This window comes from Chelon labrosus (genome assembly GCF_963514085.1).
Source record: "Chelon labrosus genome assembly, chromosome: 3".
NCBI classification, from domain to species: Eukaryota; Metazoa; Chordata; class Actinopteri; order Mugiliformes; family Mugilidae; genus Chelon; species Chelon labrosus.
The window spans coordinates 22,061,638-22,083,102 of NC_140339.1; the positions used below are offsets into that span (position 1 = coordinate 22,061,638).

Below are 21,465 nucleotides of genomic sequence, written 5' to 3' on the forward strand. Positions count from 1 at the left end.
TCTTCCCACCCCACTTATGGACTGCTTAACTCCCCTGTTCCTCAAGACAAAGGCTTCACAATGTCAGGTCCAGAACAGCCAGACTTTTTTCGACAAGCTGCTAGACTCAAAAACTCTCTCACACTTCTTCATGTGCGATACCAAACTCTTTGCACACGCAATACCCTTTTTAATGGAATATTTATACTTTTAACTGCACAGTTGTTTTTATCCTCGCTTGCTTTTTGACTGTTTGGATTTTATTGTTCTTTCTTAGATCTATCACTCCTTCCTAGTACTGCATTGTGACTAGATCTCAGTGTTTAGTTTGACAATAAATCTCCAAACTTTAAAACACTGAAGCCATTGAACAAATTGCAACACTGAGCTTCAAGTATACGGTGAAAAGAAAAAATAAGGGAAGCCTTTGAAATCGTCCTCACACCGTGTGTCAATTAGTGTTTTTCATTTCCGAACTTCATCCGAAGTCACTGTTAAGAGCAAACACAATTTATTTTAACTAACAACAAACAAATCATTGTATTGTTTGCTTCCTTGTTTAATAGACTGAGAGAGTGAACCCTAAGGCTAATGACATCAGGAGAAGCTAATTGGAGGCAGGACTTGGCAAATCTGGAGTTCAATCAATGAAACAAGATTGGATGTGTTGATTTATAAAAACATTTTGAGTTTTCTATTCACAAGAAGCGTTTGCCTCTAACCAAAAACACTGCTTTAAACTTAGAGTCAAGGGAAAGGGTTAGGAAGTAATAACAAAAGGTTTCAGTACTGATCAGTCCACAAGTTGTCTATAAACAGAGATGAATAGCTAACGTGGCTACTCATCTTAGCTAATATGACTCCAAGTATGTCTTACGGGCAATGCAGCGCTGAGGAGAATTTACTATAAATTGACTTCAAACCAAGTCTGGAGTGCCCAGACCTCAAAAGACGTCCTACGAATATGACTGAGATCAAGCAGTGAGTAATAGAAGTTCTGCAGGTCAGCTCTGCAGTTTAAAATTATTGTTGCCTGCGGAGGATTACCCAGTAATTAAATCCAAGGTTTCACATATTACTCCCACTGACTCTTTAAATGGTTTTGTTCAATAAACCAACAAATTGTGTTTATTAATTTGTGTTTTGGTGTTTGTTTATAGGCTACCTACAAAATCACATCACATTTCATTTTATGACCAATTATTGCACAAAACAACTCAATTCAAAATGACAAACATACTTTTTTATCACAGTTAATATATATTTTTATGTAAAATCCCAGTGTAGGAATTGAAGGTTGTAAAATGTTTTATAGTTAACCAGCGTTTAATGTAGCAGATTTTAGGAAAGCAACATCACAGTAATTCCAGTCACCAGGGTAGAATCATGAATGACTCTAATGCCAGATACTCTTAGTTCAGATGCTGAGCATGGTTTGTGTTTCGGTTAAATAACTTATATATGGTGACCTAGGTCATATGATATTAAAAATCCATACGGGTTTTTGTATTTATTCATGTCACATCTTCAATCTGTAGCACTCTAGACATATTCCCCTGAATTCATTTTGTTTCTAGTTTTGTCCCTTAACTTCAACTCACTATTGCCAGGTATGCCGAAGTCGAGCCGAAAGTCTTAACTGGTTCACACAGCTGGCTTTAAAGATCTGAGAGGAGGAGGTCATATGGTGTGACACCATAACAGCATCCACCACAAACATTTAGCCTTTGGATAAACTACCTCACAACTAGTTCACTGAGCTTACGGTCTGGGAATGTTGCTATGATGCAGAATTTCAATGGAATTGCTTTCAAATGATCAATAGACCTTTGCTTTGTTTTTGGTCTGGAAGCTAATATACAAGTATGAATTAAAATATTCCCACGCATGAGCCAGGCTCTGTGTGGGAGAACTGATCAAAATAATGCTGCTGCATATATAGGTTGACACATACAGCAGCTGTGAGTCAACACAATGCAATACATTTTTACTTTTGTAACTTTTGGTGCAGATAGGAAGTAAAAGAGACACTGCACATCCCTGCTGCTGAAACCCATAAGGTCAACACCCTCGGAGGGATCGCAGTTTTACTATTGTGAGGGATTAGAAAGAGGCAGCACAGCGTATCACACAGTGGTTAGCCCTGTACGGTGTTTCCCTGCATATTGCCTCCTGAGCCTGCACACAAAAGTGTATTACTTTGGCAAATGTTTTGTGCAATCATTGTTCAGTATCTTCACATCTTAGCGCTACACCAAAGAAATGTCTTAACTGCTTGTCTTTCTGACTCTGACACTCTTAAGTGCTCATCATGTTATTTTGTGCTCCTTTACTTGTCTCTGCTGAAGGTAAAAATGTATCTGTTAGCAAAGATCAAATAACATATTAAAACCTGATTGTGACAGCAATGGCTTGTCACTTGCGTGCTACTTGTTTACAAGTTTTGTTTTGCCAGTTAAAGTGGAAGACCACTGTAAAAATGTCTAAGCAATGTTCATTTATGCACTCGCTGGAGCTGACATTAGCATATTGAATATTTTATATGCTATAGGCATATATAAAGCATACTTGGCAAGAGGGCTTGTAAATTCTACACACACACACACAAATACAACACAGGTTGAGAGGTGGCAGTGTAAATCACTTAACCGCGTTATCATCCCTTGAACTATGTTAATTTATTTTATATCATCAGTAGATGATCATTTACATATCCTTGTGGATGTGTGTTTCAGTGATCCAGTGTGGGCCTCCACCTCAAGTGAATAATGGGAAAGTGGAAGGGACCGACCACTCATGGGGATCGAGTGTTAGCTACAGTTGTTTCCACGGTTATCAGTTGTCCACTCCGGCTGTGCTAACCTGTGAGGGGAATGGGACATGGACGGGAGACATACCACAGTGTTTGCGTAAGTTGCCAGCGCAGTACATACTGTTAACTCCGGCACACTTAACTAACTAATGCACAACCCTGCTACCCACTACCTTTCAGTAATTTGAGCAGTTCAAACCAGCAGGTGTGCTGACTGTGATTCTGATTTCTCTCAAGCTGTTCTATGTGGTGATCCTGGCTCTCCTGGAGAAGGATTTAGAGAGGGGAACATCTTTTCATACCGGTAAGTGATAGCTGTAAATAACTAAGCGACGACTGCTGTGTTTAACAAATATGTTGTGTGTTACTAAAGGAACCTATTTACATGTATTTCAGTATAGTCATGTACACTGTTGCCTATGGATTTGGAAAAAAAATTGTTTTCAGACACATTCCTCTTTTTATTCCTATATATACACATCAGTTATATGTTTTGAAAGAGATCAATAAAGTTTTGAGAATATATACATTTTATCTATCAAAAAATCATTGTCACAATTATTTCACGAGAAGATGTAAAAAAATATTTTATTCCAAATTTATGTGCAACAGTGAAAAGAAAAAAGCTCTGCTGGCTTAAAATTTTATAATTTTTGTAGTTGGTCTTATTGTGTGACAGTGATGTGACAGTTTCAGTGTTTCTACTACTGAATGTATTTACTTGTGACTCAGGTGACAAAGGTGCACACGTTCATTACTCCAGTAAAACTAAATGAAATACTGTGTAAAAAAAACTTGAAAAATTGAAGCTCTTTCTGTAAACTGGTGAAATAAAGAATATGAAATAAATAAAACCACACCTAATAATCAAGTGGAAACAGAACGATTCTTTAAATACACCTTGTCACTTTGTGTGTGTCATATCTTTTAATAAATATTTGTTTTCCTGCACAGGTCAGAGGTCAGGTTCTACTGCCATTCTCCCTATCTGCTGGTAGGCTCTGCATCCAGAGTCTGTCAAGCTGACGGGATTTGGAGTGGCCAACAACCAGCCTGTATAGGTAACTAACAGATAAAACACCTCATAACGTTTACCTGCAAAAAACGCTGCAGCTTTCAAAACTGAAACCATATGCTACTATAATGGTGTGCCCCAAAAATGTAAACAGGAACTCAGCACACTGACTTTATCATCACAGATTTATATTTACTTGAAAAATAATACAGTGATCATAACAAAAGTAATTATTACAGATTTTCCACACTACCGCCTTTATAGCAATGACCTTGTGTCTGGGACGAGGTTCTTAACCTTTTCTTTTCTATAAAAAGGTTTTCTTTTTGTCCACTTTGAATAAAATTGAGGTATGTAATAGTGATCAATGCATCTAATTCACCTTTACATCACACAAAAAGCTACATGCATTTGACAAAGCATTACTAGCATTAACAGAATGTATATATAAAGCTTTCAAACATACCTATTACAGTCTTTCATAATTTTAGGGAACCAGACATTTTGTTTATTGCAAAAGAAATCCTATCATCAACAAGTCATGAATAAAATTTTCTGGAATCAGATCATAGATAAACAAGACCGCTCATGTACACATTGTGGCATTAGTATTCGAGCATAGCTGGAGCTGAAGATTTGATCTAATCAATGGATGAAGTAGGTGGGTTTGATGTCGGCATTTGGTTTCCATAAAGATTTTATCTTGTAAAGCAGCCTTTCATTTCTTGAAGTGAAATTGAGGTTTTTGTGGAAACTGTTCTGAAAGCATGGAGCTTATTTTGGAAGAAGATGTGAAATCACAAGGAAGAAAAGGCTGAAATAGCGTGTTACAGCTAAAGTGTGAAGCAGCCTGGTAGCAACACCACAGCAATCGCAGAATCTCTGTCATGTTCCCGTGCTGCAAATAACTGTCATACAGAACATATCAGTGATGTTATCGGCAGGTCTTGACTGATATTTTAGTGCTTCATGTAATGTTTTGTGGTGCAGCCACCAACGCACAAAAAAACGTTTTTTATTTTGTACTGCATTTTCTTTATTAAGTTTTTTAGATTTTAGCACCAGCTGATTTTTTACACGCCAGACCTTTTATGTATGGTGCATAGTAATTCTGCTGAGACACTGAAATATTATTAGCAGTTCTAAGCAAATCTCAGTGGTGTAGGTAAAAACAAAAAGTCAAACATCCATCAGAAACAATTGATTGGGTGAGTATATAGGAAGGTGTATATAGATGGGTGTCAGTATATAGTTGGAGTCTCTGCTTGGAACAGTGATAAGTTTTTTTGATATGTAGAAAAATTTAAAAATGTGAAAACATACAACATTCAGTGTGTATTTGTGTGTGTGTGTGTGTGTGTGTGTGTAGACCCAGCCTTCAACAGCTGTCGTGATCCAGGAACACCAGCCTATGGTATCCCGGTAATGGCCCAAGGCTTTCAGGTGAGAAATATATCAGTTGAAAGCTCTGGATAATACATCAAATTACAGCAACTAGAAATAAAATAGTCAGAAAATACTAAAAAAAAAAAAAAATAGTAGAGAAATACCGGAGTTCTCAGATGAGATGTATGAACTGGTTTCCTCATCCACATCTGTGCATATGCAATTTAAATGAAAGATTCCCCTTAGTTAATAAGGTGATTAGATTAAAATTCATCTTGAAAACTCTGTAAGCAAGTTCTTATTATACTGATCAACTTAAAAAATTCGAAAACGATGTGATGATGAGTAGTATTTAAGACCTGGTTAAAAATGACTGCAGTATTCTATCTATTCTAGGTGATACAAATAAAGTGGCAAGATGAGTGAAAACAAACCGTTGCAAAATTGCACAAAGAATGCCTACATGCATACGTCTTGATATAAGTTAGACTGGGTCTAAAACAGCTGAATCACAGGGGGAAAAGTAAATGCCTTGTCAAAAGTGGCTCCCATATTTCGAAAGTTGGATTTAGGTAATATTTTCTTTCATCTTAGGCCCCAAGCTGTGTGGAGCAGAGATAAGAGTGTGCTGATAGAATATACTGGCTGTCCAATCCTTAATGGAAATAAGCAAACATGCAAATCCTTCAATTTGTGAAGGCATAATTGGATATCATCCTCATATCATATTTCCCCTGACATCTCCACAAAGAGAGGAAGGATTACTAACACCTCCAGAGAAAACAGGCACTGCACGTAATGCAGGAGTAACGATTTTAGTTTAAATGTTTAATAAACTTAATAATAATTACTAAATTTTATGAAATCAGACCTGGGATTTAAAGGGTTACTCGAAAATTGAGGGGTTAATTCAAAGTTATTGGTTTTGACGATTAGATTTTCTTCTAGTTTAATGTCAATTACCTCGTGCTGCTGAGTGTGACAGCTTTTACGAGGCTATGGGTTTAACAATGAGTTAAGAGACTTTTATTGTGCTTTTCATTATGTCTAGGTTGGCAGTAAGATTTCCTTCAAGTGCCGTAAAAACTATCACATCCTTGGTTCAACAACAAGAACGTGCCTAGAAAACCTAACCTGGAGTGGAACTCAACCAGAGTGCATAGGTAAGGAATAGCTTGTTGTCCTCATAGCTGTAGCAAAACACACTTTAATTCGGATAAGGTTTAAGCTGCTTTGAATTAGCTTTTATGGACAGAAGCATTCTGCTAGTTTAATCTAAGGCATGAATGTCAGTGGTAACCTAATACTTCTCCTCCCACGCGCTCAGCTCATTCATGCAGACAGCCAGAGACCCCCAGTAATGTAGACGTTCGATCCATGGACCTGCCTACCTTGGGATACACCCTGATATACACCTGTCAAGAAGGCTTCTATCTGGCTGGAGGATCAGAGCACAGAACCTGCAAGAGTGACGGGAGATGGTCGGGAAAACCACCTCTCTGTAAAGGTATTCAGATCCTTCCTGGAAAATGCACAGCCTGTGTAAAATGAGACCGATGACATGCCTAAAACCTAAACTGGATGTCATAATCCCATATGGTTTAAGATGGATGCAGATTATCACCCTGATATTACTTCTGTGCTCTAGTAAATCAGCCTCAGGCGTATGAATGCTGGAGTTTTATCACACACTCCATGCCTCTATCGAGTCTCAAAGATGAGATGCTGATGGCTGGGAATGCTGTGATGTATGACAACAAAACAATAAGGTTATAAGACAAGAAACAGGCTGCCAGCGGTCTCCTGTCTTGTTCTTGGGTTGTTTTTGGCTGTGGAACCCCTTAAGTGGTAAATGTCAGTGTATAAGGCAATTAGATTATATTTTATTTGGATCATTTTTCTTGTTTACTCCGTCCTTTTATATGTTAAATGTCATACATCACCAGGCCTTTGATAGCCGTTGTTTGTGCAGCTTGACATGTCAAGAAAGCCTAACTAAATGTATTATTTCATGTTGCAGTTGGAGTGAAAGTCAATCCCAAAGGCAGAGGAGACTCAGATGTCCAGAAGAACAAGATTCGTGGTATGCGGAATAAATAGCACATGCACATACACTGAAGTACATACACAAGTCACGTACATTGCTGCTTAACTTGTTTTTCTACTGTTTCCCGTGACTTCACAACATATAGTAGTGTTTTGTTGTTCTTCTTTTTATTAATAGGGTATGTAACATACTGTTTTCTAGAGAGAGAATGGACATGGAGGTGTTGATTACAAGGGTTGCTGTCTGGATGGATAAGCAGTATGCTTCAAAATTATAGGATGTCAGTGAGTTGTTGTGCGAACCCAGTGCAGCTAGGCTCCTATAAAAAAAAAATATGTGAAAACATTCAGGTGAAATACTATGGTAACTTTCAAGTAGATTTTGTAATCAGTGTATGCAGTTATAGGACAAAGGGAGACAAACAACAGAGAAAAAGAGCAAAGTTGTCAGGATTCTTTTTTTTTTTTTTTTTTATGCTGCAGCTGCTGAGTTTTAAATAAGTCATACTTCTAAGTGTGGGCTTCAGACTGACCTGCTCAATTATGAAGAATCCAGAAGCACAGTAAATTTACCCTCAAGCACTTGCCAAGTCAAAAACACATGTTGTGTACGTGTCTTGGCAAACACTTGACGGCAATCCTGATCCGTCATCTTTGTTCAAGACCTTTAGCATGGAAGATTCCCAGTGTTGGCTTACAAAAGAGCTCCAAACCAAAAAGACACTGATGCTGAGGCGGTGGTATTTATAATATCAACCTTAGCAGCTTTTGAATCTTTAGAATCATTGTTAAGCAGATTTGTTTTTTGATGTGTCTGCATTGCAGTTCCAGTGGACGTCTTCTCTCCAAACTCTGAGTGGAGTGGTTTCTACGAGTACCTGGGGAAGAGACAGGCCACCACATTTACAGTCACTGGGTTCAATGCCACTAGTGGGAGAGTTAACGTCACATTACTGGAGACCAGCGGAGTGTCCATAAGATTATCAGGTAAAAAAAAACAAAAAAAACAAACAAAGAAACCAGTAAAAAAATATGTTTGTCCTGAGTAGTTTCAGAAAAGATCAATTAATATGTCATTTTTGAAGTCACCGGTCATATTCATTTTCAGTGTAGCATTTGTTACCAAATATCTACACATTTCCTGTAAATTCAAAGCTAAACAGGAGGGAGGGGCATTAATTGCATTGGATGCAAGTTAATAGTCATCAACATTATTAAATCCAGGTGAAAAATACCTATAAAATTATTGTTTTCATCATTGTGGAGGCAGATTACATGGATACTGTAATGAGTGATATAAAGCTGAGCCAGTAAAACCATTTTCAGTCCATTTTCATTTCTTAAATAAAAAAACACATTGCGTTGTAAGTCATGCAGTGTATTGTAAGTGTTTTACTACGTATACCTTATGACACTGAAACTGTGGCTAAATTGTAACTGAATTAACTTGTCTACGTGTAAAGCAGAGTTGTAATACCGCATTTGTAGTTGTTGGTGATGAAAGTTGATCGTAGAAGTTGAACAGTTGCAGTTTTTACATGGGTGTGGGGAACCATTGCTGTGGGTGTAAATACACCCCGGGTTAATTAAGATCCAGTTGTCATTCACATTCATTAGTTGGGCATCGCTGGTATCTGTTCTAAAACCTACATTTTTTATTAGCGCCGAAAGTCTGCAGGGCACAAAAAGAGCTGTGGAGCATACAGGGGAGAGAAAGCGATGATTCACACCTTAAATATTACAACAGACAGTCGTAGTGGTGGCAGTTATGAACAAGTTGTATATCTGGGCGCCTCGCCACCACTGCAAACGAGCCACATTATAACCTGAGAAACAACCTCCCATAGCAGGTATATGGCAAATTCTTCATTTGTACGCAGTGTAGATGCTTGGAATATATATTTTATGAGAATGACTGGCAGGTGAATAAAACGGGGAATGCATTCAAATTCACCTATCAACAAAAATTGAATTCTAAATTTCTGATATTTCTCTTACATGGACATGTCACATTGAACTGCAGCAGATTTTGTGCTGACACTCTAGTTAAAAAAGTAGAGACATGTAGCTGAAGGGTAAATGTCACTTTCTCCTCAGTAATGTGTCACACGCTCAGTAAAGGAAATAGCGTATGATAATTCAAAATGTCAAGGCGTCTCCTTTTCACTGTTTGTCACCCACCACGGTTTCTGTCTGTCTGTCTGTCTGTCTTTCTGTTTGTCAACCTACATTCACCTTTGCCTCAGTGTCTTTGTCTTTGCTTGGGATGTTTCAACACAAATTAGAAGTTCATTTGCTGTTAATCTGTATAATGTATATTCAGCATCAATTCTCTGTCTCTATTTAAGGTACCTATAAGTCAGAAGAAAACCAGCTGCTGTTGAAAGTCTACCAAGTGAAGGGACCCACAGAGCACTACTACAGCAAGTTTAAAAATGACAACTGGGCAATGGATGGATATGTAAGTAACACCTCTTATTTTCTGTGTCAATATCTTTTTAATAATAACAGAATATGAAGATCTCACTGAGGTGATTAAATGATGCTGAATTATTACCCTGCCCTGCTGTTGAAAGTAGTACCATCCAGGCCACATTACTCACGTCACACCCACAGGCCTGCGTAGGGACTTGTGAAAAAAGATGTATTGAAATTTCATGCAAATCCTGAGTCACATGATATGAAACGGGTATTAAAATACAAGTCAAATTCATTTGAAAGAGACACATTGCATGGTTTACCAAGACAATTGTGTTTCCATAACAATGGTGTAAGAAGTAAGTTCCCGTCTCAGGAAGTTGCCAGAAGTCATCATAATGCCAGAATACTTTCATATGCTTTTATTACCACACATACAATATAATTTGAAAGAGCTGTCAGGTTTGTGTCAAAAAAGAAGTACTTACTTTTTTTATTACTTTATTATATATTTAGTAGTGAAGACACCTAAGACGTTGAGTTTGTCATTATAACGAACGCAGGTGTTATCTACTAGACGCTGTACCTAATAACCATCTGTCTTCTCAGCGATCTATAGACACAGAAGGACAGATATGTCGGCAACAGTACTGTTAAAAAAGTCTAAAAGTAAAGTGAAGACACTTTTTGAGAGACGTCTTCATACAATGCGCAGTAAACAGACAAAAAAAAACAGCAACCATCAAATCAATATTTGATGTGAGCACCCTTTGCCGTTAAAACAGCCCCAGTTCTCCAAGGTATGCCTGTGCACAGTTTTTCAAGGTATTTGGCAGTTACGATGTTCCAAGCCTCCTGAAGATCTTTCTGCAGCTTTTCTGTGGATTCGGGCTGCCTCAGTTCATGTGCCTTTTCATGTAATCCCTGTCCGACTCCAGGGTGTTGAGATCAGGGCACCGCAGGACCCCTTTGGACTCTTTAGTGCTGGAGATAGTTCTTTGTGACTCAGGCTGTGGATTTGGAGGTGTCATATTATTTTGAAAATTTTAGGAATGTAGCACCATTGACTTCCCTTACAGAACTGAAGGGACATATTTAATCAATTGTTAATAAAAATGACTAACGCTCATTTATTTAAATGTTACATTTTGCTTATTAAATCCATAAAAATGATCAAAGGACAAACAAGAGGTATCACTTTTCTAGGTGCTGTGACTTCTCAGAGGTATAGACTATGTTAAAAATCACACCTTTTTTCTTTTTGCATGCACTATATTTATCCCCTGCCTTTTGTTCTGGTGTCTGTGGACTCCATAAAAAGATGGGCGAACCGCAATGTCACCCGCAGGTTTTCTGAAGCTCGATGTGGTGTCTCTTTTCCGCGATATCTTTGCTGAATAGTTAACACAGCACCAACTGATGCTTAAGCAGACAGCTAGCGACCTGTGAGAGCATCCACTTGTCACTCAAAGCAGCCATATATATTCTATATTCATGCATAACTGTAAGATTAATACAATTTAGATTTAGGTTGAGTATGAAGATCCAGCCCACATTTCTGATGTAACGTTGGCCATTTTAACATGGAGGTCACCAGAGACTGACTCACCAGCCTCAAATTCAAGGAACAGCTGTTTTTGTCACATTCACGTTGGCTTCATTTCCCACCCAGGAGGTTGCCTCTTGACATTATTCATGACACTCTGTATTAACTAGCAAGCCGATAATGTAATGCTGTGCATTTATAGATGTGAAAATTACTATTGTGCACTGTAACGCCTGTCAGTGGTGACACCAAATTAAAGTGATTCACAGAGTGTCAGAAATCTCACTTTACCACTGAGTATGAACAAATCTGTGTCTGTCATAGAGGCAGTGTAGTATTGTTGTGGATGGCTTGAACAAGAGAGTGATTTTGGACATAATCACCATGAATTGCCCAGACATGCAGCCGAGACTACAGAAAGTTAATGTTCTCAATGTGATATTGTTCCAGTGTGTAACTTTCAACAGGTCCACAAATCGCAGTTATTGTGTTATTATTACACATTTCCTCTGTGTATTCACATTTTGTCTTTCATATGCATAAATTGCATTTTCTTTCCTTAGGCTTTGATTATATTAAATCAGCTCCTTTTTATTTCAATATGTTGGATGTCAGTAGTGTGACTGTAAAGACGGACATGAAGAAAAAAACAAAGAAAGAAAGAACGTCAGCTTTGTGTATTCTTCCATACCATATACCATGTAGACTTTTTAACTTAGTTCAATGTAATGTTTGAAGCTGGTACTTCTTGAAGATCATGTCTGCAGCTGGGGAATGGATCAAAAATACGATCCTGTTTGACGTGTTGGCAGAAGGGAGAGGGGGAAAGATGGAGGAGCTGAGTTGGGTGATTGTAAAGAATAGTAGCAGGCAGCCATGGAGGGAAAGTGATGTAAGAAAGGAGGAAAGAATTTCCTGATTGCTGAAAAACAATCTTACTGTTAGGAGATGAAATTTCGATTGTCGATTTGCGGGGAAACATTGCTACTCCAATTTCCGAACAAGGGGTCGTGGACAGGAGAGGAGAGGAGAAGGAGGTGGGGACATGAGAAAGGACAGAGCATAGGATGAGATACAATTCATGATACAAGCATTTACTCGCTAAAAAGACATACAACAAGGATGACAAAATTATTGAGTTAAATTCTGTCTATATTCTCACCGCCAACAAGAACATTGATAAAATAGCGTGCAAATGCTTGGTATACCAATATCAATTATTTCTATGTGACATACAGCAACATACAACAATGTGGTCTATAGGCTCAATAAAGCCTGGACTTTACTGTTGGTCTTTTTCTCTGAATTTTGTTCCATTTTTTTTGAAGGCTAATTTTAAGAGCAGTTGCTTATACAACTAACATTTTAACAGTGTTTTTGTGTTTTTAAAATGTTGGTTGCTGGCGATACATTTATGTGCCAGTGAACATACACTTACGTTTGGACCAGTTAACACACACCTACATCGTGGAAGGTTTCTCTTGCACTGGGAAAGTATCTGCACTGGAGTAGGACCTACAAAAAAGACCCTAAACTGAGTTCTAAGAAATGCGAATGTTCTCATTTCCTGCAGTGTGAAAACACCAAAAAAAAAAAAAAATGCTGGAAAAAACATATCATCACCCACTACTGTTACAAACAGTTCAACCAATGTGAATTATGTTTATTTTTCAGAATACCAAATTATAGTTCTGGTGACGATACGTCAATCTGAACACTCTTTTGATTTCCAGGTCACTGCAGAATCCGACCAGAAGACTTTTGTCTACCAGGGTCACATTCACAGTAAAGATTTTGGCAAGTTCCTTCTGACGAGGCAAGGTAGGTCTGTTTGTAGACATAGCCTAGACATTATGGAAACAGAAATACTCAGTATTGCAGAAAACATGTAAAATAAATAAAGATCAGTCAACCTGAGAAAAAGAGAATACAGACTAACAATGCAGCACGCATCTATTACACCCACACAAATGGGCACCTGCGTGTATGAGTTAATGCATACGTCGATTTATCTGTGTCTGCATCCTTAGGACCTGTAACCATGGCAATGGACCCGTCAAACCCTTACACGAACAGCAGCTCTGTGGCAGCAGCCATCTTAGTTCCTTTCTTTGCCCTCATCCTCTCCGGATTTGCCTTCTACCTCTACAAGCACAGGTGAGCTATATCCTCAACATCAATCCATCAGAGAGAAGCAGACAACCAGCAGGGTAGAATACAAATCAGCTGCCTGCCTCCTGTCTTTGCATGCAATGTCTGTAAAACAAACAAACAAACAAACAAACAAAAGTCGCCTGCCTGACTCAAAACCAGTGTGAAAGCAGATTATTAACTATTGGAAAGCAAAAATGTTTTGTTTTTGTAATTACGACAGGAAGATCTCAATCTATCCATGCTTAACTCGATGGTTTTCGGTGCAGCTGAAGGGTTTATTTTTCCACTGAGCCTCTACGCTTTAATTTGATTCCATCTTATCCGGCAATTTATTCTACAGATTCTTTACATTACTTATTTACAGTTCTTTGCACTGCAAGCATGCTTTACACTGTGGTCTATCAAGGCTCCAGCTCATCTCTTGTTCATAAAAGTCTTATTAATGCATGTCTGCAAAATGAGGGGACTGGAAAGAAGCCCCCATGCTGACAGGATGACACCTAAACCTCGGTCTATATTTTGTTAAAGTAAGAGTAATAGTGCTAGGAGATTAATAATGTATTTTTGAATGCTTAATCAGTTTGTTAGTTCTTCATCCCTTACTGAGTAGACATGGTAGCACTTTGATCCATTTTAGAATGACAGGCAGGTTTACAGATGTTTTAAAATATAATTATACCTCTAAAAACTCCCAGTGCACCATGAAGGTTACATCTGATCAACCTGATTCAAGTATTAATAATTGTTCCTGGAAAGTTCACAGAAGACTTACAGGGACTTGAGATGAGAGATAATTCCGAACCATACTCAGGGGAAAATGCTATCATTATGTTTAACGTTTAAGACTTATGTGGGATTCTACATCTGAGGGATAGTCGGACTTCTGCACTCCTCGTCTCAAAGTTTTTCAAAGTCATCTGACAATAGACATTATTGCACATTAATCTGTTGGCTTGTCATTTATACTAGTCCTTTGCTACAGCTTTCTATAGGTAGAAACTTCCTCTGTTTTAAATGTAGGAATGTGCTTGTACTAATTACTTAACACAGTAAATCTTATGAATGCTAAGATTGTTAATGCAGGGCCATGCAGACAATACATTTAACATTTACATTGTGTTATAACCTGATTGCCAGTTGCCAGTGTGCAATGCTAGTTGATGTCTATTAAAGCTGATGGTTGTATGCAGGGCATTGTCTGCTGACACAGATGACAATGAGAGACCAAAAGACACCTGGGGGCCTGGCGGCAGGTAAGACTAGCGCCTGTCATCCATCTGGTTCAAACGGCAACCAGACCTCCGCCCGCCGCCACATCCTCCGTCAAACTTCTCATCTCTTGTTTTTAGTTTTCCCGCAGACTTTTCTTCGTGCTGTTTAGTAAGGCTGCACCGTTAGCTGAAAAATGTCATTCCAATTTTCTGAACTGATCTGAATATTTTATGATTGTAAATTAAAATGGCAAAGTGTAAACCGAAAGGAACATCACATCAGGTAAATGGGACGAGGGGACTCCGAACACCAGCTAAAGGTAATTGGGGTGACATTTCCAAAACGTTTGTAAGTTTTGGAGAGCAGTGCAGCCCTGCTTTGTCAAAACAGCAGTCATTCAAAGCTGTAGACCAGGCTGTATTTCTTTGTCTTTTAATCTCATTGTCATCTCTCTGTCAGCATGATGCCATCAAGAACAAATACAGTATTTGACCTATTATAAACCCACTGATTGAACCAAGTCACATGTTTATCTACAAACTGTTACTTTTTAAATCCTCGTTCTGCTGTTACCTATAACAGGCATCCTCACTTAACAGAAGGTGTGAGGCAATGTTCATTCTGCTAAGAGAGCATAGCATGAAGCCCAAAATAATGGCAAGCCAACAGACATAGATAGTATTTCTTCACCTTCTGCAGTAGTAAATGAGACACTAAAAACAAGGTGCCTGTGTGTACGCTGGAGTTTTTCCTGCTTTGGCCCATATGTCTGAACAGTATCTATAATACTGTCAAAACAATTATGTGAGCCGTTTTTCATTCGACCAATAAAATTAAGCTATTGCACCTACAGCCACGACCAGCGCTGCGATTTAAGCTACTGCCACACAGGGAGCGCTCTGCTGTGTGTGTTGGTGTGTGCAGTTTTGTAAAGTAATGGGTTGAGCATGTAGGGTAGGCTTAGTGGATCCCAAGGGTTGGATTTCTACCAGCTTGCACTCACGCACACACACGTACATACACTCTTAATGAGGTCAGAGTCAAGCAGCGTTTCAGCTGCAGCACTCCTCCCTGCTAATAGTTCCACAGGGTTTGGGAGTAAGTGATTATATCTAACTGGATTATAGGACCTGATTATCCGAAAATGTAATCTGCAACAAACAGAGAAATTAGGAGGGGGTCGTCGTATTTCATCATGTATCCGCTGGAACCCCTGCAGTACGTTTGTAATAAGATCCTCATTCAGGTTGACTGAGTAAAAGTAAATACACATATTTTGAACTACAGCCACTGGATGATGGCTGGTTACACACAGATACAAGCGTATGAGATGGGTAAATGGGCACCGTGGATCTGAACCACCGAAGCAGGCAGTCACGGTACATGTTCTCATTCCTGCCGTAATTTACCCTGCAATTTTTGAATTTATTTCTAAGAAAGATTGCTCCTTTAAAATCTAAAACAGGAATGCTGCAGACCAACCCGTCAGACAGCTGACAGGACAGAGAAGGGTAATTTAATTTGGCATTTTTAAGTAAACATTGTTTCTGGATTTAGTTGTAGAGCCATATTAGACAAAGATAAATATAACCGACATTCAGGTTGTTCAGCATTTGCATCTTTTCGCCTATGTACAGATTTCTCTTATGCATGAGCGGAGCAAGGACAATCTGCTCTTTTGTAAATTCTTGAACTAATACATTTTTCATTTCCCTGAACCACAGAACCAAGTTGGAGATGCTGAAGAGGACATAAATAAATTTTATTCTGAAATCACACTTTTCACACTAATGAAAAAGTTAAAATGTTCACGTTGCCTTTAGATAAGAACTGCTGTCTTGCAGTGAGGTGAAATACTTTTACCTAAAGTTCTATACGTTTTTTTTTTTATTATTATTATTAATATTAACAATTCGGGGCACAAAGGACCCCCCCCCCCCCCCCAAAAAAAAAGAAAAAAAAAAGCTCACAGACTCATAGGAAATCCTGCAGAAGCAGAGCTGCCTGACAGATGTAATGCAGTATTCCCTGGCCTTTTGGCTCTTGTTTTATTCCCGAACTTTTTACTCCCCGAACTATCTGGATCTTTAGCTGCTAGATCATCATAGTTCATCACTCAGTTCGTGGGGGCTCAGTAACAGAGCAGTCGGCAAACAGTATACCCAGCAGGATGGGGCTTCGTTATTATAAATGTCTGCGTGAGATTATATATTGGAGACGTGGATTGTTTTTTTCATTGTGTAGTTGGTGCTGGTGGATGCATATTTCAGCGCCACTTTCAGAGAATGTCTGTAATTGTGTAGTTTAAGTGTCATTTTATGTTTCCGAGGCCTTTGCAGCTTCGATTGTAACGTGCTTTCTTTTTCTGAACATCCAATTTAATTTTACAAGGTAATTCTGTGAAACAAAGCTTGTATCATTAATGTCTTTTTTTGTTTGTTTGTTTTTCCAGGACACGTCCGAAGGTCCAGTTCAATGGCTATGTCGGCCATGAGAGCTCCAATGGTCAGGCATCATTTGAAAATCCAATGTATGACACCAACATGAAGCCCACCGAGGCTAAGGCAGTTCGATTTGATACCACGCTCAATACAGTCTGCACTGTGGTATAGTCCAGCGGACCTGCCACTACCGATAAAGTGGTTCAGTCCAGCCTTCACGTTTCAGCCCGCAGTGTGGTTTAACCAAACAAATATAAAAGAACAGACGTATTATTTGGACTCGTCACCATGAGCAGTCTTTGTGTAGCATGCTGGTCCCCTGTCAGCAGAATCTGCGCAGTGACACAGCTCTGCTCCACCTACCTACCTGAACAAGGGTATTAGCCACCTTTAGTCCTAAAGGGAAAATCAATTGAGGGAGTAGAAAACTCTGTCATGAAATAGCATTAAGTCGGTTGTTCAGGAGATTAGTGCTGTGGACTAGTTTTCTCCTTGAGCAAGGACACAATGACAAATAAAGACAGATAATTATTTTCCCAGTGCCAGTTGACATCTACAAAATTTTATAGAAGGGCTTTGTGTGACCAGCGTCATATGACCCTCTAATAACCTCCCTATAGGGGTTTGCCCTAATCTATCCCCGTATTCCAATGCCGACTTTGCACAGTATTATAGACCTACAAACTCCCCTGCTGCGGGCCAGACATGGGTTTGACCAATGAAAGGTTCTACCCTCAGGGGAACCACACAGACTGTTCCACTCCAAACACTGAGTGGTTCCTATATGTGAACATAAACCATCACTGGTGGTGGACCAAAACCCTTCCATAATGTGGACTTGATGGCCCTGACATAATTACACTTTGGTGGAATATCATTAGCTGTGAAATTGACAATGAAATACAGTCGGTGCAGAGTTAAGATAAACTAGACCTTCCAAGAAGACGACACACTCATTAAATACTGGACTCTGGCATTAAATTAGTGGTAAGAGTGGTGGATTAGTGGTGAACAATCCATGGTCAGAGAGCAGTTGCATGTAAGTTTGAAATGTTTTAGCCTACCTGGAGAGCTGACTGAGTTAGGTTTAATATAGCAGGACAATCACAGAGTTAACAACGGATTTTCAGGTGGGTTCCTGTAATTGTCTTCAGATTCTGCCACTATATTGCCTTTTATGACAATGTCTACCCAGAGTTCATGGCAACTAATTAGGCTAAAACATACCACGTCAAGCCTCTTACAAACAGTGTTTCCCCAAGTGTAATACCAGAGCCTGTTCTAGAACCTGTTCTAGATGGGTTTTGTACATTTTAGAATATTACAAAGAGCTACTACACACTTCAAGTCAGCCCGATGGCCTACAATATTCCACTGTAGCACTCGGCAGACTCTGCTGAACCAGAAAACCAGACATTTGAGTTGCCATGTTGGTCTACAAGAAAGGACTGGTTTCCGGAGGCCTGTCTAACACAATCAAAGAGTCAGAGAAGTGATTCTTACTCTTGGACAAGCCAGGATTCTGTGCTTGGTGGCTGAACAAGTGGAAGCCTGGAGGCAATAAGCTGTCAGGATCGTCGACTGCTGCAATCCGCTGTGGCCAAATCCAGGAAATGATTTGTCTTCTCGTAATTCTAGTTGGAACTCTCAGTCAAGTGATGACTTGACTTTTTTTTTTTTTTCTACAGTATACTCTCCAGTCACAGAATCAGACAGAGATGAACTGATTAACAGGCATACTGGTTGACTGACAGAAATCAGACAGACGGACACAGACTAACGGACAGATAGACAACTCTGACAGTTGCGCAGGAAAAGAGAGACAAGGACATGTTATTATGGAAACAGAGGCAAATAGCTGTCTCTGATTGTCTCTTCTGGCATTTTTCTTCAGTGAAGATATTGATGAACAGGCGCATATGTTCAAAAGCCCAGTGGCCCCATGGGACTTCCCAAACCACTGCTGCTGGGGACCCCAAAATATAAACTTTATATAAACCGCACAAATTTTGCACTAGTGTGTTTTTCTGACTGGGTTATGAAAAAAAAGAAAAAAAGAATAATTTTTGGGTCTGAAATGGGTTTGAAAAATGAGTCATTCAAAAAAAGAGAATTTTATTCAGAAACTTCTATCTTTAAGAAGATGACAAAATGACTAAATACAGGGTTACAGAGTGTTTGTATATACACATTTATATTTCACACTCCCTGATAGCAGAAGGTGTGACCACATGCTATACTGTTGTTTATTTTGTTGCCATGACAACATGCTAGCCAACCAGGAAGTTGGGATCAGTCCACCCGTGGACCTCCAAACAGGGAAGGAAGTGGTGTCACATAGTTCTTGCCTTTTCTTTGCTGTTTCTGAAAGCTGATGCTAAATCCTGTTACTGATATGAGCAAGAAATACACAGAAAGGCTCTCATTCATAATAAGGAGCAAGGTTCCAGGGAAACACTGGTACCACACTGCTGGTTTGATATACAGACAGTAAATATTAAAGAGTTTTAAATACTGTAAAAGTAAGGTAGTAAGGTAAAGTGTTAGGTCAGTGTGGGCTGACAGCTGATCACTAGCAGTGCACAGTACAAGCTTTCAGAAACAGCATGTGGCTTTTTCTCTTTAAAAAGATGTGTTGCCAATGCCCCTTCCAATCACATCATCGTGCATCCTTACGACACATTGCATACCTGATGCACAAAACCTTCCCTGAACACACCTTTTTAAAGAGCACAGCGCGATCTGTTTAAGGATTGGTCATTTTTAGGCAGAGGGAAAAAAAAAGATAGAGTATGAAGACAACATGCACAATTATTGTTGTCGACAGTTATCGTCCCCTGAGCCCCTCCATGGTTTGAGAAATACCTCGTGTGCAGAGAGTAAGTTACATCCTGCTTATCAATGCTGGAACCTCACTGCAACAAATACACAAGCTTAGCGAGTGAGACCTGGCCCGCTTTTTTCCCGGTATTTGAAGTCAGATTGCCGTCCCGACGCCCTCTGAGTCTGCAGGCTCCAAGAAAAATCAAGTCACTCACCAAGCTTGTTATTTCTCGCAGTGTCCTCTCAAAATACTTTTATTTTTCAGAAGATGCTGCACTTGGTTTTGATCACAGATGTAACTGCTTTTAATGTGTCTTTCGGTGTCTTTAAACCTGTTTCTTGTTCCACACTTCATGTGCATTAGGTTTTATGCATACGTCATTTGCTTTAATCTGCATGATGTCCAAAATGACATTTTCTCCATGATTCCAACCTTTTCAACCATAACCCCTACTCTGTCATAAATCTACACACAAACTGTCATATATCTATGAACAATAAATCACAAATACGTTCATTCTCAAATACATTATCAAATGGTGAGTAGACGCATGAAAACTTACAGCAGACAACTGATGGCTTTGTTATGTTACAGTGTTATATATACCAGGCTTAGAATCAGTTCAGTGAAATCAGTGAAACATTCGGCATGAGTAGGTTTTTCACATCCACCTGCTATGAGATGAGCAAGAATGAATGAACAAGCAAATGGTAGTTTGTATTTACATTTTCAGCTCATTTAATTGAAAATGAGTCCAGACCTGAATTCTGCAAATGAAATGCCCTGAAACAATGGTGATTATGTATGGAAGCCTGACTACAGGATATTGCTGGCTCCATGATATCCATTGTGAGCCTGACTTTCACGGCCTCGGTGTCACAGTCGTAGTCACACAGCCCAAAATAATACAAGTGTGATGCGCGAAAAAAATAACAACAATCAGACATGTGCTGCAGCTAAAATACTTCCAATAGTTCAGCGAGAGAGGATTCAAAAATTTCTTCCTTCGCAGGAATAAACAAGACATCTGTAAACAACAGTGGAGCGTCTGCTCGTGAGATGAGCCTCCTCTCTTTTTATTGCTGGAGTGCACCCCGTGCCTCTATTTTAATTGATTTAATTAATTCAGTTCAGATTTCCTATGGAGTCAAGAGTGCATAATAGGGCCTGGAAATGAGAGGCTGCAAGGTTTCCACAGTTGTAATAAAAGGTCTAGTTTTTAACAATTAATGACAGTGATCTGACTTCCTAGCGTGCCTGAAAGAGAACACTCAGACTCCATGTTGTCTTTGCTTATTCTGGCGTGTAACAATCAGAGCAGTAGTACGGAGGGTAGATTTCACATCTTGTGTACCCACAGACGTTCAGCACAGCGCAATGCGACTTTGAGTCAGACATCAAGCTTGCAGCAGAATTAGAAGTTGTAACAAACCTCACATGGATGCCAGATGAGTGCGTCCTTTTAGTGTATCCCAGCTGCGTACGAACAGATCTCTTCTGTCATTTTGATGCACGTTTCTTTCAGTAATTCTTTTTCACTCAGAGGTTTTCCTGTGTGCTCACGCATGCAGGGTGTGGTCTCTTTAAGCTAACCTTGCCTCTTTTAATAAGGTCTCCTCAGACTAAAGATAT

At 39.2% G+C, this 21,465-nt stretch overlaps 1 protein-coding gene across 1 annotated transcript in view; it reads left to right on the plus strand.

The window, feature by feature from the left end:
- LOC311485387 (CUB and sushi domain-containing protein 1-like) overlaps positions 1-18,444 on the plus strand; it is a 285,694-nt gene extending 267,250 nt beyond the window's left edge. Inside the window, exons 62-73 of the mRNA XM_084540754.1 lie at positions 2,715-2,888; positions 3,029-3,095; positions 3,746-3,852; positions 5,176-5,249; positions 6,244-6,355; positions 6,520-6,699; positions 7,213-7,275; positions 8,064-8,225; positions 9,587-9,699; positions 12,936-13,023; positions 13,233-13,359; positions 17,021-18,444. Of these exons, the coding sequence (XP_084396880.1) occupies positions 2,715-2,888; positions 3,029-3,095; positions 3,746-3,852; positions 5,176-5,249; positions 6,244-6,355; positions 6,520-6,699; positions 7,213-7,275; positions 8,064-8,225; positions 9,587-9,699; positions 12,936-13,023; positions 13,233-13,359; positions 17,021-17,180 (1,427 nt within the window). The 3' untranslated portion in view covers positions 17,181-18,444. The remainder of the gene's footprint in view (positions 1-2,714; positions 2,889-3,028; positions 3,096-3,745; positions 3,853-5,175; positions 5,250-6,243; positions 6,356-6,519; positions 6,700-7,212; positions 7,276-8,063; positions 8,226-9,586; positions 9,700-12,935; positions 13,024-13,232; positions 13,360-17,020) is intronic.
- The last annotated feature ends 3,021 nt before the right edge of the window (positions 18,445-21,465 follow it).